Source organism: Nyctereutes procyonoides, unplaced genomic scaffold (genome assembly GCF_905146905.1).
Source record: "Nyctereutes procyonoides isolate TBG_1078 unplaced genomic scaffold, NYPRO_anot_genome, whole genome shotgun sequence".
NCBI lineage: Eukaryota > Metazoa > Chordata > Mammalia > Carnivora > Canidae > Nyctereutes > Nyctereutes procyonoides.
Genome location: NW_026575133.1, coordinates 17,167,906 through 17,189,742, shown reverse-complemented (window position 1 = coordinate 17,189,742; position 21,837 = coordinate 17,167,906). Strand labels below are relative to the sequence as shown.

General features: G+C 37.0%; 1 protein-coding gene across 2 annotated transcripts; it reads left to right on the top strand.

Moving 5' to 3' along the window:
* Positions 1-157: 157 nt before the first annotated feature.
* On the top strand, positions 158-20,906 carry DCLRE1A (DNA cross-link repair 1A). 2 transcript variants are annotated; one of them, XM_055345867.1, is made up of 10 exons: positions 158-283; positions 892-2,036; positions 3,994-5,685; positions 7,555-7,688; positions 8,810-8,928; positions 11,866-12,006; positions 13,540-13,685; positions 14,714-14,868; positions 18,485-18,626; positions 19,993-20,906. In XM_055345867.1, exons 2-10 carry the CDS (start codon positions 1,574-1,576, stop codon positions 20,151-20,153), a joined length of 3,153 nt encoding a protein of 1,050 aa, XP_055201842.1. In that variant the 5' UTR covers positions 158-283; positions 892-1,573; the 3' UTR covers positions 20,154-20,906. The 2 variants fall into 2 exon arrangements, with proteins under 2 accessions (XP_055201842.1, XP_055201843.1); XM_055345868.1 differs by lacking the exon at positions 158-283 and adding an exon at positions 472-523.
* The last annotated feature ends 931 nt before the right edge of the window (positions 20,907-21,837 follow it).

Here is a 21,837-nt window from a genome sequence, read left to right as displayed (position 1 = left end):
CCCCGCCCCTTCCAGAGCGTTTCCCCGGCTCGGCTGGACATTCGGAGCGCCAGATTCAGCATGGGGCGAGATTCCGGGTCCGCATTCCGGGAGCCCTGACAGCCTATACCCCCACACACCTCACTTTGGAAATTAGCGGGTTTTAGAACAAAGCGGAAATAAAATAAATCCGTAGGATTTAAAAAGGACACAAACTTTTTCAAAGTCCCGCCCTGAGACCGGGGTCAGCCGATTCGACACAGCACTAGCAAGGGGAACAGCTGTTCCCGCCAAGACACCAAAGGTAAAGGGCGGGGGAGTAGGAATAGCCTCCTGATATAGGTGTTTTTTTGTTTGTTTGTTTGTTTGTTTTAAGTTGGGAGTGACTGGCGATGGCTTTGGCTTATACCCGGACACCGTTATCTTGTCGCCCCGCGGAGCTGAAAGTGCGAGCGCGAACATTTCGCCAGCGGAGCAGGGGGGAGGGGGGCGCCGAGGGGAGCGGACGCAGCTGGAGCTGCTCCCGAGGGTGTGCGGGGGGCAGGTGGGCTCAGGCGAGGATCCCGGAGGCGGGGGAGGGAGGGAGGGAGGGGGAGGGCTGGCCTCCGACTTCAGCAGCGGACGGTTCTCTAGCTTTTATGGAACCAGCTGTGCCCGCAGCTCGCTGTCTCCCCGCCCTGCAAAGCGTAAGGCCCCGCTCCTTGGCCTTGCAGCCTGCAGAGTTCAAAGACCAGGCGGAGCCGGTGGGAGGCCTCCCCGGCAGGTGAACCTTGGTTTTTGAGGCTGATGGAGAGCGAGGCTGGCCACCGCTGGGGCGGGCCGCTTCTGCAGTGTGGACTTAGGAGCGCAGTGTGGGTGGCCTCGGTGCAAACACAACTTCATGCATTTGAATCTTGTTTGTTCATTGTGCAGTGTTGGTTCCTCGCTGCTGGAAGAAGATGATCGGACTGGCCCAGGAAAAGTGAAGTGATCGAATATCCAAGAGTCACGGATGCAGGCAATCGATTACCAGTCCGCCGCCCCGCCCCGACCCCGCCTGAACGACACACCCCTTCGCTTCTGGTGTGTGATCATGGTGGTACTAGCGAGCTGAGACAGCCTTTTAATGTGCGGGAAACCTGCTAAACCAGTTGCCCAGGGACTGTGGCATTTGTGAGTTATTTGGAGCATTGTCCAGTTCAAAGGGAACCCACGGGACCAACCTTCATCATAACTGTTGTGCAAACCTCATTCTAAGCTAAGCCGTTGAACCTATACTTCCTCTTAGCGCTTGGTTTTCCAAGTGCTACTGATTCTTATATTTATGAATCGAGTCCTTGGAAAGGCCAACACACTTGAATGAAATAGTAGTCACAATGGGAAACTTCTCAGAGGCTACCCCTGTGGTAGGTTCTCTTAATTTTATTGTGGCATAAATGGAATAGCAGGTGCTTGCTGGTGTAAGGTCTGTAGTTTGCCAATATATCCACTACCAAAGCTTTAGATTCCCATCAAGTTACCTTCTTTTTTTCTCAGCAAAATATATTTCCATTAAAATTTTTTTATAACCAGAAATAGATTCTTAATTTGCTAAAAAAAAAAAAATCATTTTGCCATGTTAGAAGATGTTTTGGAAGAAGACATCTGGGAATACAAGTCTAAAAGAAAACCCAAATCAGTACATACAAACAATTGCTCTGAGAATATTCGAAAATCTGTTGAAAAAGCAACACATGGAAAATGCCAGTCGACACGAAAGAGAAATAAAAAGAGAACTGTAGAAGCCCAAGAGAAGACAAAGGACCCTGAAACGTGCCTTGGAGAAACAGGTAGTCAGACTTCCGTAGCTTCTAGTCAGAATTCTAGTTGTGGCGATGGTATTCACCAGTCCCAAGACAAGGAAACCACTCCAGGAAAGCACCGTAGGACCCTCAAAAATAAACAAGTATCACCAAAGATACGTCCAGTTTATGATGGATACTGCCCAAACTGCCAGATGCCTTTTTCCTCATTGCTAGGTCAGACACCTCGATGGCATGTTTTTGAGTGTTTGGATTCTCCACCAGTCTCTGAAACAGGTAAGACTACAAAAAAAGGGAGTGGTCTTTAAATAGTCTAAAAGACCTGCATTAAGCCAGATGGAGTCTGGTGGAACAAGCAAGGCAAGCAGTAAAGTATCAATAATTTATTTACCCTGGAAGGAAACGAGGAAACCCTTCTTGAGAAGGGTAAAAAAAGATCATAGTTAATGGTATAATTTTAAAGAATGTTGCAAACTTGAAAACAGTTGAAATGCGTTATATTGTGTCATAGAAGTTCCTAAACATCTCAGTGATTTTTCATAAATGTTAATTGAGCACATACTCTACTAGATGCTTTCACTATTGCCTCTCACAAGAACTGCAAAAAGTAAGTGGTATTGATGTTTTATAGATGAGCATTCTTAAAAGAATGCGTATTATCTTTTGTGAAACAAATTTAGAGAATTAGGAGTCTTCTAAACAGGATTCTGTTGAATTTGTCATGCTATGGTAAAGGAAGAAGATCTGGGAAGGAGCCTTACATTTTTAAGATTCAAATTAAAAATGTGCCAAGTGATAACTGAAGTAATGCTATGCTTTTATTATCTTTTATATAATATTTAACAGGTAGTCCTACTTGGAGTACCTGAAGAATGGGTTGTTATGATGACTTGTATATTTCAAAGTTATATATACCATATATGGATTTTTTATAATCTCAAAGAATTAAAATTCAGCAAAAATAAAAATACTACTCAGTATGGCTTTCATGTTATGTATGATTCAGAGACGTTTTATTATTAACCTCTAGTTATTTTAAAGTGCTGCATAAAGACGCAAAAGAACTTTAAAAAATTTTGGCATTAGCTTTTTTTTCCATGTAAAGCAAAAGTCTCATCAAATGCTAGTATTTTGCTTTTAAGTGGCTTCAAAATCAGAAATGGAAGTTGGAGTCCTATGGTGAGCAGCTCAGGGTAAAATGTCTTATGAGAAAGCCACCTCAAAGAGATTTTTCTTTTGATTTTTCACTAAACTACTTTGAATAGCATCGCGGATGGACTCTTCTTGAACTGAATTCTGTGCCATAACAAATACTTTTATGTGATGATTTTAAATTATGTTCATCGACGAGGTCTTCTAATTTAATGTAACCAGTCTTTTTTGGGAGGGAAAATGGGTCATTTTTTGATAAACCTGGAAATTGGGGCACCTGGCTGGCTCAGTCTGAAGAGCATGAAACTCTTGATCCCAGGGTTGTTAGGTGGAGCCCATGTTGGGTGTAGAAATTACTTACATAAAACCTAAAAAAAAAAAAAAAAAAAAAAAAAAAAAAAAAAACCTGGAAATTAACACAGAAGGGGATATACCAAGATAGTTTACAGAATGTTTCTCAATTATAATAGTATAACCGGGAATAGTTTCCAGGTTATTAAAGCCATATTATTAACAAGTTACCAAATTGAATTTCGAATCTTAGAATCTAAACTCTAGTGTATGAAGAGCTATAACTAAGATTGTTGTTACTCTTGTATGCAGTGTAAGTATTAAATGATGGACCCTAATAGGGTACTCTAATCGTCCCAAATCTGTATTGCTTGATAAGACAAAAACTGGGGTAGAACTTTAGTTCTCTGAGAGACACACTAGTCTTTTTCACTCCCTATTGCCAGAGCGATGGTGAACCAGGAAGGCCTGTGAATACCTTGTGTAAACATGAACTGAGTTTTGAAGGGGCTCATATTTTTGAGAGTTATTTAAAGGGAAGAAAAGGTGTTAGTCTTACAACATTTTTTTTTTTGGAAAAAGATTATCTGAAAATAAATCTTAAGTATTTGTTTAAAAAATAATAAGCGCGTTGCAAAACCATACTGGATTACTGTTATTTTATGCCAGATATTTTGATTGTGTAAAGATAAGTTCTTAAGGCCTCAAAGTATGGTTGGTAACTTATCACTTCCGTGTTAACACTGGGCTTTGATCCTGCGCTACTTTTTTTCTTTTTTAAAATTTTCAGAGTGTCCTGATGGTCTCCTGTGCACCTCAACAATTCCTTCTCATTTCAAGAGATACACTCACCTCCTGCTGGCTCAGAGCAGGGCGAGCAGGAGTCCTGTCAGCAGCCCAGCCCATCCGTCAGGGGATTGTTGCCATGAGACTAACTCAGGCTTTCTCTGTGGCCTTGAGGAAAGATGGTCTCTGCCTTGGAAGCAATCAGAAGACTTAAATGTTTCAACTCATCCCTCATTAGTGACACCGTGTCTCAGGAAATTTCAATCTCCAACTGAAACCAATAAAAAGATTTCTTCTTCGACAAATAGCCAAACGTCCCAACAAACCCCACAATTTCCAGAAGGTATTAATAATGACAAACTGGTAGGAGTAGGTCTCCCTCTTGCTGAGGAACTAGGCATCCAAAGCAACTCAGAACACATACGTTCCCCATTGCCAGAAAATGACTTTAGCAGCTGTGAAATCTCTTATTCTCCGCTTCAGAGTGACGAGGAGACTTACACTATGGATGAAAAGCTGGGTGATTCGCAGCAGGAACTCTTTTTTACGGGAAGCTCTAAAGATGGCAGCCTGGAAGAGGATGACAACAGCTCTACTTTGTCTCAAAAACTCCATGGTGCCTTCCTGATGGACCAGCAGGAAAGTGGCCCCCACATGGACAGCTTCTTAATTCAGGATAAATACCATGAAGTACTATATAAATACAACACTCTAAGTGGTTCATCTCAACTTTTTTCCCAAAATAGAAGTGTTATTTCATGTGAGGATCCAGCACATCCTGGTCATGATTTTGTGCTGTTTCCATCTGCATTAGCACAGGGGCTTACTTCTAGTTATCAAGCTGCTAAAGCAAACCTTGGAAAGCCAGAACGTCACCCATCTCAATCAAATAAACAGAAACATGTCATTGAAGAATCAGGTGTTTGCAATCAGATTCCTCTTCCATCACTTAATAGTGAGATCCTGAAGGCAATCGAAAGCCAAGAAGAAGGGGATCTATCTTTCCATCCAACCCAAAGTAAAATAAGAAAATTATCAAGTAAGAACTTCAGTGCTAAGAACACTACTAACTCAGCATGTGTCTGCAGAAAGGCATTAGGTGGTAGACTAGACAGTAAAGTTACGGTTCCAAATACAGAGAAATCTTCCGGCGCACCTACTGCTGCCGAGTCTCTGAAAATGTCACCATCTGGTCCCAAGTGTCCTGCAACACAGCCATCTCCCAAGGTAATGAAACAAATGGATATAGGTGTTTATTTTGGACTACCCCCAAAAAGAAAGGAAGAGAAATTGCTGGGGGGAAGTGCAGTAGGAGGGATGAACTTGAATCCAGTTGTAAGTCCTAATGAAAAGAGGTCCCGGCAGCGCAAGAGAAAAGCAGAAAAATCTTTAAGTGATTTAGAATTTGATGCAAAGAATTTGAATGAGAGTCAGCCCTCTGTGGAAGTTTCTAATGAGAGGCCACAACATAGAAGAAAGAGACTCAAAAAGTCAGATTCACTAGAGGAAGGAACACCTCAGAAGCGGTCACATCACCTTAACAGGACAGAATCCAAAACAGTCAATTTAAAGAAAGACAAAGTCTCCATAAAATCAGCTTGTGGCAGGCTGCAGAGAGGGAATATGAAAATTCCAGAGTCACCTAATGCAGGACAGTTAAGAAAAAAGACATGTCCATTCTATAAGAAAATACCTGGTAAGTTCAAATACCAATGCTTAACATATCTACAAAAAAATTGACTTTTAAAAATTTCATGTTTATTACCCATGTTGTGTCTGCGTGTATTTGTATAGAACAATTTTGTGTATTTCTTTTGATTTTTTTATACTTCATTGATATGTAACATAGATTTTTTTTTTGCCTATTTAAATGTTTTTGCCCCAATCAGCAAACTTTCATTAAATATATAAATATATCTATTAAGTATAAATATATAGTATTTTGCACACAAGATACTCGTATATAAATTTTACAGATTGGACACAGATGAGTAAAGGTCAGCTTAATGTGGAAGGAGGGAAGGCTCTCTGTAAGTAATTATAAAAACATATAAATTATAATAAAATTTAATTAAAACGGTCTCTAAGCACTTAGAAATACAAAGCACTAAATAGGGATCCCTGGGTGGCGCAGCGGTTTGGCGCCTGCCTTTGGCCCAGGGTGCGATCCTGGAGACCCAGGATCGAATCCCACGTCAGGCTCCCGGTGCATGGAGCCTGCTTCTCCCTCTGCCTGTGTCTCTGCCTCTCTCTCTCTCTCTCTCTCTCTCTCTCTCTCTGTGTGACTATCATAAATAAAAAAATTTAAAAAAAACTAAATAGCTTCAAAGAAGGAAAATTAACAGATTGTATAGGTCATAATAATTGTCAAACATTTTTAACCTCTAAATCATAACTTATTTCCTCAGCCTTTTTTATATTTTGTCATTTCTCATGCCTTCATAGACGAGTTAGAAAAATGTGTAGTAAAATGAACTTTATTGTAGACCAATAATTCTTCTAAAAATAATATAAAATCTGCCAAAATGCACCTGGTTTCAGAAAGATTGTGCAAAGTACTTCAATAGCTGCAATCTGTAATTTGCTCAAAATGTTTATATAGGGCATATCATTTATGTACCTTACAGCACCAGTTTTGTTTTTTAATACTTATTTGATGAATTTTCTATATTGTAAGTGAGCTTGAGACTAGTGTGCCATGTGTGGCTAAGCCTCAGTGGGATTGTGAAGGTGTGCTTACTGACTTAGGTATCATAGTTTACACATGTGGTGCTTATTTCTTTCATGAACACTTTTCAAAACAGCTCAGCTCTATTTTTTTTTCTTTATTGCTTCTTCAGGTAGCCTTTTTTTTTTTTTTTTGGAATTTATTTTCTTGTTTCCTTTCTTCACCTCCAACCTCCCATCCCCCACAATGAAATTCAAATACTACAGATATGCTGTCCATCAGTTATTGTACTGTGACCCAGTGGAGGCCACAACCACTGTAATATGTATGGTTATTTGGGCCTTTGACCGTTTGTACCCTCCAGTATCAGTTGCCACAGTAGAATAAAATAAGAAGAAAATGAGCATTTTCCTTTTGCAGTTTTGCAGAAGTAAAGGATTTTAGATCAGTAAAACAATTGGTTTGTAACTTAGTATTTTAAATTTTTTGGTACAGTTGCTCATTAAAAAAAAAAAAAAAGCCAGTGGGAGCCTGGGTGGCTCAGTCGGTTAAGCATCTGAATCTTGATCTCAGCCTAGGTCTTGATCTGAGGGTCGTGAGTTCAGGCCCCTTGTTGGGCTCCACACTGGATGTGGCACCTACTTAAAAAAAATAAAGTACATAAAAAATTTTTTTAAGAGCCAATACTGGGATATTTAGCATAAACTTAAAAGACTCATTTTCATCTGTAGTATCCTCTTTTGGCTGAATTTATGTGGCATAAGTTTTTAAATTATGAAGCTCAGTTGAAACAGATGTAAAGATGTAAGGGAGTTCACTATATTCGAATTGGATGTCTTTCACATTTTACTCCGTTGGCTATTGCTCAAGCAGTTGTGTGCTCTTCTCATTTTACAGGGACTGGCTTTACAGTTGATGCCTTCCAGTACGGATTGGTTGAAGGGTGCACAGCCTATTTTCTCACACATTTTCATTCTGATCATTATGCTGGATTGTCTAAAAACTTCACATTTCCAGTTTATTGTAGTGAGGTAAGTTTTTGCCTTCTAAATTTATGGGATGCAGTGAATTTCTAAGCATGTGATTAAAAAAGAACAATTAACATTGTAAAATCTATCATTCTACTAGAAAAATGTGAGAAAACATTAAGAGTCTAAAGCTAAATGAGTTATTGCTAATGGTCACAAGACTTTTTAAAAATGCTTTATTATATGGAAACAGTAAACTACTTCATGGTGTATTAAAACACCTAAGTTCCATTTAGTAAACATTTATTGAGTGCCCAAAAAGACTTTCAGGGCAAAATACCTAACTTCAAGGAGCTCACAGCCTTCACGGGATACATTTGCAAATACACTGTGGTAGGATTGATATTGTGACAGAAAACTGAATGGAACACCAGCAAATAGAAGAAGAAAGTGCTGTATTCTGCCCCAGGCCAAAGTCAGAGAAAGTGGTGGAAGAGATACCTTGAATTAATTATTAAAAGGTGACTATTTTAGTGCCTACTACTAAGGGCTTTGGCTAAAACTTCAATTTAATTTTCAAGCATTCTTGCATTATTTTTATTGAAATAAAATGAATCTCTTTTTATGAATGAAGCAACCGAGGTTGGGAGAGACTAAGTGGTGTGTCCTAAGTCACAGAGCTAGTAGTGGCAGAGCCAGAATTTGAACACAGGACTGTCCAATTCCAGAACCAGGCGGAAGAAAGAGGAGAGGGCATCCTAGGTAGGTAGAGAGTAGAGTTTGTACACTGGCATAGACGCCTGGGAAATCTACCCATTGCAGGCACTTGAGACAATTCAGAACAGCTAACCATGAGAAAGAGAATAACAGAAGATAAACCTGCAGAAATGTGCAGGGGCCAGATCATGAAGGGTTTTGTATATCATCTGGGGATGAGGGACTTTCCGCAGGAGAGGGAGAGCCAGTGAACCATGTTTAAGCACAGTTGTGACGTAGTCCTTGTAGGAAGGTCCTCCTGACATTCTGGAAGGTTTCCATGAATACAAGTAAGTGGGAAAACAGAGAGACTAAGATACTTGTTTCCAAACTAGATCTGAAATAAAAAACTTTATGTGTTTTATTGTTGTGTCCCACAACAATTTAGTGTTGTACTGTATCAGCAATAAGCACATTCTGTTTTGCAGATAACTGGCAATTTGTTGAAGAGCAAACTTCACGTGCAAAAACAATACATCCATCCATTGCCAATGGACACTGAATGTATAGTAAATGGTGTAAAAGTTGTTTTGCTTGATGCCAATCAGTAAGTATTAAAGTTACCTTAAGACTAGCTTATATTTTAAAAATATTTAAAATAAAGTATTAGTACGTCTATTTAATAACTTCTTTTTATTGGAACTAATGTGGTTGATATTTTTAAAACTTTGAGTAAAAACAGTTCTCCTTTTAAAAAAAATAACATTCAATTACAGAATCAGATTAAATGTAGAAAGGTCCTTTAAATGTTATCTAATTCATTTTTAATGCAGTTTAAATTACTATCCTTGACATAGGAGACTCCATCTTATTTTTTAAAAAAATATTTTAACATGTTGCTGCTGTTTTGAAGAGCTAACCTTTTGCCATTTTCCTTATTTTTTTTATTTTTTGCCATTTTCTTTAATATCACTTATGTAAGTTAACAGCTTGCACTCCATTCAGATACCAGAGGATTTTTCTTTTTTCCCTTTTAAAGAAATCCTTCAGGGGGTGCCTGAGGGGCTCAGTCAGTTAAGCTCTGCCTTTGACTTGAATTATGGTCCAGGATCCTGGGATTGAGCCTCAAGTCGGCTCCCTGCTCAGCGGGTAGTCTGCTTCTCTCTCTGCCCTGGCCAGTACTCTCTCTCCCTTGCTTTCTGTCAAATAAGTACATAAAATCTTTAAAAAGAAAGGAAAGAAAGAAATCCCTCAGGCTTTTAATACTAAAGACTTGGAAGTTTTTTTTTTCTTAGAAAGTGGTTTCCCTTTTTCCCTTTTTGTTTTTTTTTTTTTAATGTAAAGCACTGTCAGTATCCTATTACCGAAATCCAACTGTCAACTGTGCTTCTTCGTACTTTTTATATATGATTTGAATGGTCAGAGGTGCTTAGAGAATTAAAATTAAGACTAGATCTCTAAAAATCCAAACCTGTGCTCCCACTTCAGGTTGCTTTTAACTTTTTGTCTGCTAACTTTGTTGCTGTTTGTTCTTTCTTTTTTTCTTTTTATTCTTTCTTAAGAGGGAGAAAGAGACTCTCAAGCCAACTCCCCACTGAGCACATGTAATACCACTACAGTAAAAATACAGAAAATTGTCACTATCCCAAAAGGTTTCCTTGTGCTCCTTTGCAGTCAATCCCCAACCATTCCAGCCCAGGGGACCATTGATCTATTTCCTGTCCCCATGGATTAGATTTGTCTTTCCTAGAGATTCAGCAAAATGAAATCACATAGTACGTACTCTTTTGCATCCAGCTTCTGTCACTCATCACGTTTTTGAGATTCATCCATGCTGACGTGTGTATCAATAGTTTGTTTCTTTTTATTGCTGAGTAGTATCTATTGTATGGGCACACTATGATGTCTTTGTTCACCTCTTGATGGACAACTGATTTTTGCTTTTTTGACCTTGTATCCTGAGACCTTGCTAAACTTGCACATTAATTGTAGTAGGTTTTTTATAGATTCCTGAAAATTTCCTGCAAATATAGAGAATCTTGTTTTACTTCTTACTCTCCATTCAGAATGCTTCTTTCTCCTCTTGTTCATGGTCCTGGCTCAGACCTCTAGTACAGAGTTGAATGGGAGTGGTAAGAGCAGATGTGCCTTGTTCCTGACCCAAAGAGGAAAGCTTTCACTCTTTCTCCCTTTAGCTTGATGTTAGCAATAGGTTTTTCTTGGATGCCTTTTATCAGGTTGAAGAAAATCCCTTCCATTTCTAGTCTGCTGAGAGTTTGTAATCATGAATAGGTGTTGACTTTTGTCAAATGCTTCTTCAACATCTACTGATTTTTCTCCTCTATGATGTTAAAAAGGGTAAATGATGCTGCTGGACTTTTTGAATGTTAAACCAGCCTTGCATCACTGGGATAAACTCCACTCAGTCTTCATGGAGTATCCTTTACAAAATATGTGTTGCTGGATTTGATATGCTAAATATTCTGTTAAGGACTTCTGTGTCTGTTTTCATAATGGATATTGGTCTGTAGTTTTTGCCTTTTTTGTAATGCTTTTGTCTGGTTTTGATATTGGGGTACTACTGGCCACATGAACTATTCCCTTCTACTCTGTTCTGAAAGATGTTGTATAGATTGGTACTATTTCTTCCTTTTGTGTTTGATAGAATTCCCCATTAAAGTCATTGTGGTCTGAAGTTTTGGGGTGGGAAGGCAAAAGGAAGTTTTAATTACAAAAGTAATTATTTCCAGTGTTTTCCCAGAATTAATAATGAAAGCTGTATGTATTTTGGCAGTATTGAGGCTCAGTGGTTCACTAGAAGGACCCATGGGACTCAGAAGAGCTGTTGTACTCATGCTTTCAGGGAAAGGATACAGATTAAAATCAGCAAAGGGAAAAGGCAAATGGGGGCAAAGTCCAGGAGAAACCAGGCACAAGTTTCCAGGTATCCTTTTCTAATGAGTAGCACAGACGCACTTAGTTCTCCCAGCAGTGCTGTGTCACCACACATGCCAAGCATGGCCAGGCAGGGAGGCTCATGTGAGCCTCGAGTCCAGCCAGGGCTTTTACTGAGGGTCAGTTACATACACATACAACACCACGTGACTTGCCTCAGCTCCTCAGACTCCAGTCCCCTAGAGCAAAACAGATATTCACCAGAGATAACAATATTAGCATAAACTATCTGGTCAAACTGGTAACACATGGCCCATGCTTCAGGCATAAAAAGCACTCTTACCAGGCAGCATATTCCAAGAATTCAGCTCCTCTTTCAAGGGCCAGCCAAGGATGAATCCTAAAGACATGCCTTAGGTGAGGAAGTGTGGCATTCAAACAAACCTAGCCTGCTGAATCAATCCTATCCTGCACACCACTTTTATTATTATTATTATTATTGTGATGTAAACTTGCTTAAGCGCTGTTTCCTCTATAGTACAGTGCTGTGTCCTGTGGTCCCTACTAGAGGGTATTAACTTGTTGATATTGAAGTCCTTCAGCTGCCTTGCATGCATTAAGACTCTTCCTTTGAAATGTTTGTGTTCAGCTGTCCAGGTGCTGTCATGATCCTGTTTTATCTTCCTAATGGTAATGTCCTGTTACACACTGGCGACTTCCGAGCTGATCCCACGATGGAACGTTCTCGTCTTGCAGGCCAGAAAGTCCACACGCTTTACTTAGATACAACGTAAGAAAGGCTTTGTTTGTATGCCTTTTTTTTTTTTTAACCCCACTGACAATATTTGTCCTGCTTATTATGAACAATTTGCACAGTTGCTTAGGTAACCAAAATGATGGCTTCTTGTCAGTGATCATTTTAAGCTTTTATCAGAGAACTGCTGTTTGAAAAAATACATACTTGCTTAAGAACAAATTTGGATGACCTGTCTTAACCAAATACAACTCCATTTTTTCTTTTTTTGTGATTTCCTTTGGTTTATGTGAGAATCCTGTTACTGAAACAAGGAAGAAAAATTGGGAGGCAAACTTTAAGAAAATACCCTTTTAAGTTACCTTTTCAAAGTATGTGTATGACTATTAACTGTAATTGTGAAGAAGAAACAGAGGCCAAAATGTGGTTGTATTTTTGAGTATTCAAAGTACTTTGTTCCTTTCTCCAAAAGTAATTTATAAGTGACAGCTTTGAATTCCTAAATGTTATAAACATAATGGTACAAGCTATTTTTTATTATATATTAAAGTGTCTCATCAGTTGGTTAGAAATGAATTATGTCAACTATTTCAACCTGTTTTAAGTGAGTTTGGATGGCATATTTTAGTAAAAGATGGTCTTTCACATCCAGTTTTCTAACACTATAGCTAATTATTTTATATGTACTTTAAACACTAAATACATTAAGAAAATAGTAAAAAAAAACAAACTTTTTTTTTTTGCTTCGTTTTGCTCTACAAATAGAATTCTGAATTTCTTTATTGGTTTTTCATCAGAAAAAAGACAAGTGTTTTCTCTATTCTTATGGCTGACCAGCAAAAACAATTTTGAAAATGGGAAAAAATGTTTCTTCAATGTTTGTACTTTATGACTTTTTTTAAGTGAAAAAAAATGCTTAATTTTCATCCCAAGTAGCAATAGCTAGCTAGTAGTCTTATGGTTAACCTTTCTTCATTAGGTGTAATTGCATTGAGGTTAACCCAACTGGATCTGTTATATTCTTGTAATACTATATACATTTCTGTATCTCCTCAGGGGAGCAGATAGTCATGTGAATATTAACTGTTTGATTTAAATTTGCTTTATTAAAAAATAAATAAATAAATTTGCTTTATTAAATTAATGATTGGTTTCATTATTTTAAGAATTTTTTAAACTAAATCACACTTCTTTAGTTCAGAGATAATCCCTATCACTAGTATTTCCTTTGATAGTGATTGAAGTTAAAAAGATGCTGGGGTATATATTCATACCTAAAATAGCCAGCTAGAACTGTTCTTGAAGAAAAAGAGGCAACTTCTTTATGTGAGGACAATAAAAGATATATAATGTAAAAGACGTATTGGAGATATAAAATTCCAACATAAATTATCCATGACTCATAACAAATATTTTAACCATAGGCAAGGGAATAACTGCAGTGCTGTTAATATATTACACAACCACTACATGTAAGTCAGCTAGAGCTTGGTTTCTAAAATAGCATCTACCTTAATGCTGTGGCTTTCTTGGTGCTCGTTTAATAAGTACCATATTTCCATATTACAGATATTGCAGCCCAGAATATTCCTTTCCGTCTCAGCAAGAGGTTATCCAGTTTGCCATCAACACTGCCTTTGAGGCAGTAACTCGAAACCCACGTGTTCTGGTTGTCTGTGGCACTTATTCTATTGGAAAAGAGAAAGTCTTCCTAGGTGGGTAGTAGCTGTATCTAATTGACATTAATATATTATAAAGATCAGATCCTCTTTTGCATAAAGCCCTTTCAGTCTGGATGCTTGTACTTGATACTTATTTCCTGAAATGAAATATTACCTTTGAAGAAAAACTTGATAGAGTGGATTCATTTAAACGTTGAAAGGTTTAACTTATTAGAAATACTTGATAAGTGTGTTTATGACAGCCTTTACATCTGCAGAATGTTTACAGAGGAAATGTCCAGGCTACACTAGTATTTCAGGGAACTTTGAAAAATAACTACTGTATAGTCATATTGCTGCCTTCTTTGAGGATAACCATCAATTTATTTATTTTAGAGAACAGTTTTCATTTTTGTACATAAATGATTTAGAATATGTAATTGCAATTTGTCAAGATGGCATTATATATACTATTTCACAAAATACTTTCCATTTCTTCCTAATTATGGCCACATCATGTCAAACATTAAGATACGAAGTGATAAAGCTGGAGTTTTAACTCCTCCAAATTTGGTTCCTTCTTTTCTTCTATCCCTTTCTATCCGTCTTTTGCAGTTTTTAAATACTAGGTCCTTAAAAATAAATTCTCTGGATTTCTCACAATTTATTTCATACAGTTAACCAACAAAAGTATTCAGCCTTTTTTTTTAATGCAAATGGCTCTTTTTTTAATTCTTATTTTTTATTTATGATAGTCACAGAGAGAGAGAGAGAGAGAGAGAGAGAGAGAGAGGCAGAGACATAGGCAGAGGGAGAAGCAGGCTCCATGCACCGGGAGCCCGACGTGGGATTCGATCCGGGGTCTCCAGGATCGCGCCCTGGGCTAAAGGCAGGCGGCAAACCGCTACGCCACCCAGGGATCCCGTATTCAGCCTTTTTGAAATATAGCAAAAGTGTGAATGTTTTGAATTTCTTTTGTTATTGTTGGTAAATCATTATTTTAAATTTTGATTAGGTTGTAACTTTATAATTTTTTCATAAGCTGCAGTTATGCTATTTTTAACCTTTTCCTTTGCCTGTAGCCATTGCTGATGTTTTAGGTTCAAAAGTGGCCATGTCCCAAGAAAAATATAAAACCTTACAGTGCCTCAACATACCAGATCTTAATTCCTTCATCACTACAGACATGTGCAATTCACTGGTTCACCTTCTCCCAATGATGCAAATTAACTTTAAGGTAAGCATTCACAGAATATGTATTTTTAGGATGGACTAGAAAGGATAATACAACGATTATAAACTGAAATCGCACTTTACGTGTATTTAAGGCAGAGGAGTTCAGTTATAGTGGAGTCAAAGTAAACCTTGCCCCAGAAAATCTTTTAAGTGTAATTTAAAATTTTTTAATTTGTTATGTGTGTGTAGCTACATGGAGTAATTCAAATGCCCACAGGGACTAGAGAATTGTCCTAAAAGAAACAAAAATAGAAAAGTGTGCAACTGTCTGGTCATTTAAATCTTCCGTGTTTAAGATTGTCTTCTAGTTCTTTCCATTGAGTAGGGAAATGAACAGAGAATTCTAAGGAGTTCTTTTTTTCAGGTCTTTTCTGTATTAACATTAATCCCAGTAACATTGATAATATGTTGGAAACTTACTTGTGAGGATTAAGTGAAATAGTAGAAGTGTATCCTAAGAGAGCAACTTCTAGTGTCAGTTCTAAGGTGTAGGTTAAGATATAGAGAGGTGCAGGTTAAGATATAGAGAACCTGGTTGGCTCAGTTGACATGTGGCCCTTGATCTCAGAGTTGAGTTCAACCCCACATTGGGCATGGAGCCTACTCAAAAACAAATAAACAACAAAAAAAGATACATATGTGACCAGATATTTCCAAAATGACATTTCAAAAAATAACACTTTTAAAAATTTCTTGTCTTCAAAAACCCAGATAAAGCAGAAAGCCAATGGTTTCCATGAGGTTATATCTTAATTCTTAAAGCCAATTTTTTTATTTTGCCACCAAAAATAGTTTTGTTGCATCAGAGCTAATGACATTTTGTGAAAATGTAAACAGATATGATTTTCAGGGTTTGTAAGGCAGGCTTGAAAGTCCTAGAAACCCTATAAAACCATTCATGCTATCTAGTTCAACATCCTGAATCCATATATGTGATATGGATTGACTACCACCTCTGATTTAAAGCTGGTTGACTGAATGTGGTAAGACATTATGACAATAAACAATAATGTTATAGAGGATTAACCTACTGAAAAACAATTCTAGTGGCATATACCGAAATCAGTTTTTATCACAAACTGGTTACCAATAAACAGAGACAGGTCATGAATCAGAGACTTTATGTTGATTAGATCATTCTTTTTAAGAAAAAAAAAAAAGATCTATTAGAGAAAGAGAGAGAGCAAGCATGAGTGGCTTGCGGGGGCAGAGGGAGAAGGAGAAGCAGATTGCTTGCTGAGCAAGAAGCCAGATGCAAGGCTCCATCCCAGGTCCTTGCTGAAGGCAGATGCTTAACCTACTGAGCCACTCAGGCACCCCTTGACTAGATCATTCTTAATAAAGTTAATAAAATGGCAGTAGTTCCCGGATTGTAGTTAATGAATGACTAGCAGCTGCTGGCAGCCTCTTCCCGTATGTTTGGCTTGGATGATAATATCATCAATTTTTGTTTGTGGCACAGGTTAATGATGTTTTTGTGGTAACTCTAATTTGTTTCATGAAAAGCAGAAATTCTCACTTAATTCTACTGAGTGATCTTGTGAAACAAATAGGAATGGATATGTTTTATGACCTGTATTGGAAATTGGACTCTCACTTTATGATATTAAATGTGTAATTGCACTAAACCTCAGTTTTGTATTGTTCACTTTCCTTTGTGAGGACCAGGGGAAGAGGGTTGGTAATTAAGCAGATAGTATCACGTTACCTACATCCTAGACTATGCTAGACAAAAATCCAAAAATTTGCAGGGATTATAATGAAAACTTAGCTATCTATCCATAACTTAACCTTTTTTTGTGGGGAGGCAGTAGTTGGTAAGAAATACGACTCTTTAAATGGTAGGTATTTGAATTAATAAGAGATCATTGTTTGATACAAAGGAGAAATCAAAAGATTGTTATTAATTTACCAGTGAAGTATAAATATCTGATAAACACAATCATATAGAATAGCACCTGGGTGGCTCAGCAGTTAAGTGCCTGCCTTTGGCTCAGGTCATGATCCCAGGGTTCTGGGATCAAGTCCTGTATCAGGCTCCCCACAGGGAGCCGGCTTCTCCCTCTGCCTATGTCTCTGCCTCTCTCTGTGTCTCTTATGAATAAATTAATAAAATCTTTAAAAAAAACAAAGTAAAAAAACACAATCATATGTTTAGCCTCTGACTAGTAATCAAACATAAAAATAACAAAACAAGAATGTTTGTCTCCTACCAAATTGGTATGCTTTTTTAAAAGGTAATATTCCCATGCCATGATTTAGAGAAATGAGCATGCTCATCCATCATGGATAGAAGTGGAAGTTAGGGGTAAATCCTTTAACTCAACAATCCCATTTCTAGGAATTTCTACAGAAAATGAGCCCTTTGTGAAATGGTCAGTCTGCAAGGCTTCTAGTTGCTGATGGTATAATAGATTATAAGAATTAGAAAAAGTTAAGAAAGGGCATATGGTTTCCATTTTTAAAAAAGACCCAGAAAGTGGGTTTTATTGACCATTTCCCCACTAGGCTCTCAGCTTCTGGAAGGTAAAGGGCTGTGTCTCTTATTCACCATTCTGACACCACAATGTGGCCTAATACTGGAACAGACATGTATTGAATGAGGGACAAAGTAGATGGATGCATGGATTTGTCTGTTTTCTTCAGAACTTTCTACCAGCATCTTTTACAACAGTTCAGAGTATGAATAATTAAGGAAGAAAAAGGAGACCTCTGGAAATCCAAGATGGCACCATGTGAAGTTTAGATTTTTTTATTATTTTAAAGAAAATTAGAACTTTATTATAAATTTATACTAAGCCCTTGACACTGTGGGTTTTGCCTGAAGACCAAAAGTATTAGACTTTTGGTGTCTCTTGTACCGTCACTGTCTTTCTTTGGATTTTTCTTACCTTTCAAAGATTGAACTTTAGTTGTTGATTTTCAGATTTCATCAAATGTCATCACTTATGATGACTTTAGTTTGGAAAGTTCTACTCACGATTTATTAGGGAAGCATAGAACTTCCAACTGTAGTAGCATGAAAAAGTTTTGAAAGTATTCTAGTTCATGTTTAAAGGGTGGAAAGGAGTGAGACCCTGAGAAGAGTGCTAGTGTGTGTCTTTGAAATATATGTACATGTTGAATATAATGCCGTTCACAGAATTATTCCCATTTATCTGTCAGTCCTCCGTTGTACGTATATACATGTGGATAATTTTGGTCTGCTGTTTACTAGTGTTGATACTGGTATCTCTAACAGAAATATTCTTAGATACTAGTATCTGTAACATCCCAACAGTATATTCAGTATCCTAATAGTAGTAGGATTTGGAGAGTTCTTTCTTTCTTTCTTTGGTAGCTATCTGAATTGTAATCTTTCAATCTGTAATTCTTATGTTAAAGACTGCCTCATCTTACTTTTTTTCAGACTGCACTTTTTTTTTAAGTTTAGATAAAAGGAAAAATTATTTTTCCAGTGATTTTATTTTTTTCTGGAAGTACAACTCTAGGTTATTGCAAATTAATGTTTACCAAGTGCACACTCCCTAACACTATGCCAATGTGATCATTTTGTTTTATTCCACATAACCCACCTTCACTGACTATTAAATACATATCCTATTTTTATTTAACAGGCTTTACAGAGTCATTTGAAGAAATGCGGTGGAGAATTTAATCAGATTTTGGCTTTTCGGCCTACAGGATGGACGCATTCTAACCAGTTAACTAATATAGGAGACATTGTTCCTCAGATCAAAGGAAACATTTCAATATATGGTATAATTATGAAATTTTTTTACTTTTAATGTTTGTTACGACATTTTTAAAAAGAGCTATAAATTATTGAAAACTACATCTGAAACTAATGATGTACTGTATATTGGATAATTGAATTTAAATTTTAAAAATAAAAATAATAAAAAATAAAAATAAAAAGAGCTGTAAAAAAAAGATCCAAGAAGAACAGGCACCAAAGAATCTTTTAAAATCTAGTTTCTGCTCTTTGTACTCTAAAACTGCATCTTTTAGTACATACAGTGATAGAAAGGAATGTGACAAGAGTAAAAAGACACTGGCTAATACAGATTATTTCATTTTTGAGATCAGTGCTATCTCGAGGAACCCTAAAAGTTCTTGAGAGGAGGGGTGGGCAATGCAGTTGAGTCTGGAAGCTCAGGTGCCACTGGCAAACTGTCAGCAGGAAGATTGGGTTCAATGCCATGACAGCAAGAGGAACAGACTTGACTCATTTTTCTCATTTTGTGGAGGAGGTTTGCCTTTGTCCTCAGAAATTGTTTATTGTAATTGTGGCTGACGGAAATGTTTGCTATGTCCCTAGACTAATGACTTAATTTCAGCCCCTAAAGATCCCAGTTAAAACAAGTCTCCTTCTCCCCTTCTCTGTGGCACTTGATCTTCAGTAAAGATAAAGGGATTTTTAAGATTTTATGTTTATTTTTATTATTTTTTGCTTATTTTTTCTGTGTGCAAAGCTCAGGGACTATAATCTGTTTACTTGCTCTGGAAACCAAGAGTCAATTGCTTGACACTCTTCAAATTTTACTCTTATTTTTTCCAGGATTTTCCTGAAGTCCATAGCTGAGTTAAGTGCTTAAAGAGAAAAGCCTAATTTAAAAAGAAAGCCTAGGGGATCCCTGGGTGGCTCAGCGGTTTAGCGCCTGCCTTTGGCCCAGGGCCCAATCCTGGGGTCCCGGGATCGAGTCCCACATCGGGCTCTCGGCATGGAGCCTGCTTCTCCCTCTGCCTGTGTCTCTGCTTCTATCTCTCTCTATATATGTCTATCATAAATAAGTAAATAAATCTTTAAAAAAAAGAATTAAAAAAAATAAAAAGAAAGCCTAATTAAAAATAAGAATCTATAAACATGCATATGAAGTGGCTATAGGAAAAGCAGTAGAATTATTTAATGCTCAAAGTTTCTGTATCATTTTAATATTTTAATTGTTATTCTCCATATAAGTTATTAACACATTTTTTAAAATCAGAAATAAAGCACCAGGAAGTTTTTGACAGAAATACTCTGGATTGCTTTCCTTTTTTATTTTATTTTGGCCTTGTGTATTTTTAAAAAATAATTCGATTTTTTTTTTTTGTCTGCAATATCTTCTCTTTTGTGTTTCAGGAATCCCTTATAGTGAACACAGCAGCTACCTAGAACTGAAACGTTTTGTTCAGTGGCTGAAGCCCCAGAAAATCATACCTACTGTGAATGTTGGTACCTTGAAATCTAGGAGGACAATGGAGAAATATTTTAAAGAGTGGAAATTGGAAGCTGGATATTGACTTTACCCGAAAGGACTCAGAACTGTTAAGTAACTTAGGTATAGCTCATTACTTAGTTAAATCTTTATTGATATGAAATATGCTTTGTATGGAAAGCCCTGTGAAGGCTGCTTAGAGAGCTTGTTTTCTCATTTATGTTTAAATAGCATGTTTATGGTGCCAGGTATCTCACAGCATTATCAGTAATGATGGACACTAGTCTCCCAAGTACCCTTGATTCTTGCTCCTCCCTCAGGAGCAGTTATACTCTGCATCTAGCCTTAGGAGAGGCAACAAAGGCAGCCTTAGGGACCAAAGGATTCATGGTAATAGATAAATGACATTGAAAGCATTGTATATAAGTAATTATGTATCTTTAAAATTATTTAATATGGAGCATATTTTTATGAGATAACTTTTATATGATACTTAAATAAAAAGTAATCTTAAATTTGCCACAGTGTCTTTTTAGGAATTATAATTTAGGTTTTTAGGAATTATAACTGTGATGTTCATACAATTATCAAATTTCAGTGAAAATAGCATTTGATGCTAAGGAAGGTGATTTAAAGACCCTAGGTAAAAATAAATAAATGGAAAAAAAAAAAAACCCTAGGTAATAACCCAATAAAGGATGGTGAAAAGTTTACCTGAATAGATGTTTATTTGAACTGTTTATTCAAGACATCAGATAATTAGAAATTCTGATTGCAACATTGGGATTTGCAATAATAAATGAGATTATATAATTTATTTATGAATCTTGATGTCTCCAACACAGACTAAGTAGCTGATCCAAAAATGAACATTTGGGGCAAGCCAATGCATATTAAAAATGTTTTTCTGGGATTTAAGAAAACAAGTATAATGAATAGTATACATATATGTATAAATGCATATTCTTATGTTACCTCTAGAAATGAAATTTTTTTCTTTTTTAAGTATTTCATTTATATATTTGAGAGGGAGAGAGAACATGAACAGGGGTAGGGGCAGAGGGAAAAGCAGACTCCCTGCTGAGCGCCCCCCCCCCCCCCGCCCCAAACACACACTGATGCTAGGTTTGATCCCGGGCCTCCGGGATCATGACCTGAGCCTAAGGCAGATGCTTAACTGACCAAGCCACCTCTAAGACATTTCTTAATAAATGTTTTCATGGAAAATTATTTCCAGTAACGATTTGAGTAAGGATAGTATTCTTCATGAACTTTATTTTCACAAGCTTGGATTTTACATTGCTATGTAGGTAAGGGTGATAGGAATCACATTTAAGGGAAGAAAAACTTTTAGGGGCTTGTTGTAATTTATTACAACATTAATAAACTCAATTTAACTCTACTCCCAGTTGACTTCAATTACACGTTTAAAATATATTAACTTGTTTGGGGTTGATGTTTTAAACTTTAGTTAGTAAGAGTTAAATTAGAAAGACTTTGTGTAGCCCACAAATATAGGCATTTTTAATACAGGAGAGATGGTCAAGTCATTTATGGTCATTTTAACTTATTATTTGAGTAATAGGTTTTTTTCTTAGGAATTGTCCTTTTTCATTGGTAAAAAAAAGATTTTTTCATGATTTTAGAGGTTTTACTTGGAAAATCCAGGCATATTATTTAAGGGTAGCCTCAGCCTTTTTATTATTCAGTACAAAAAACCTCTTTCTACACAAACAGCACTATTTACAGCAGCTCAGAATGACTTTGTG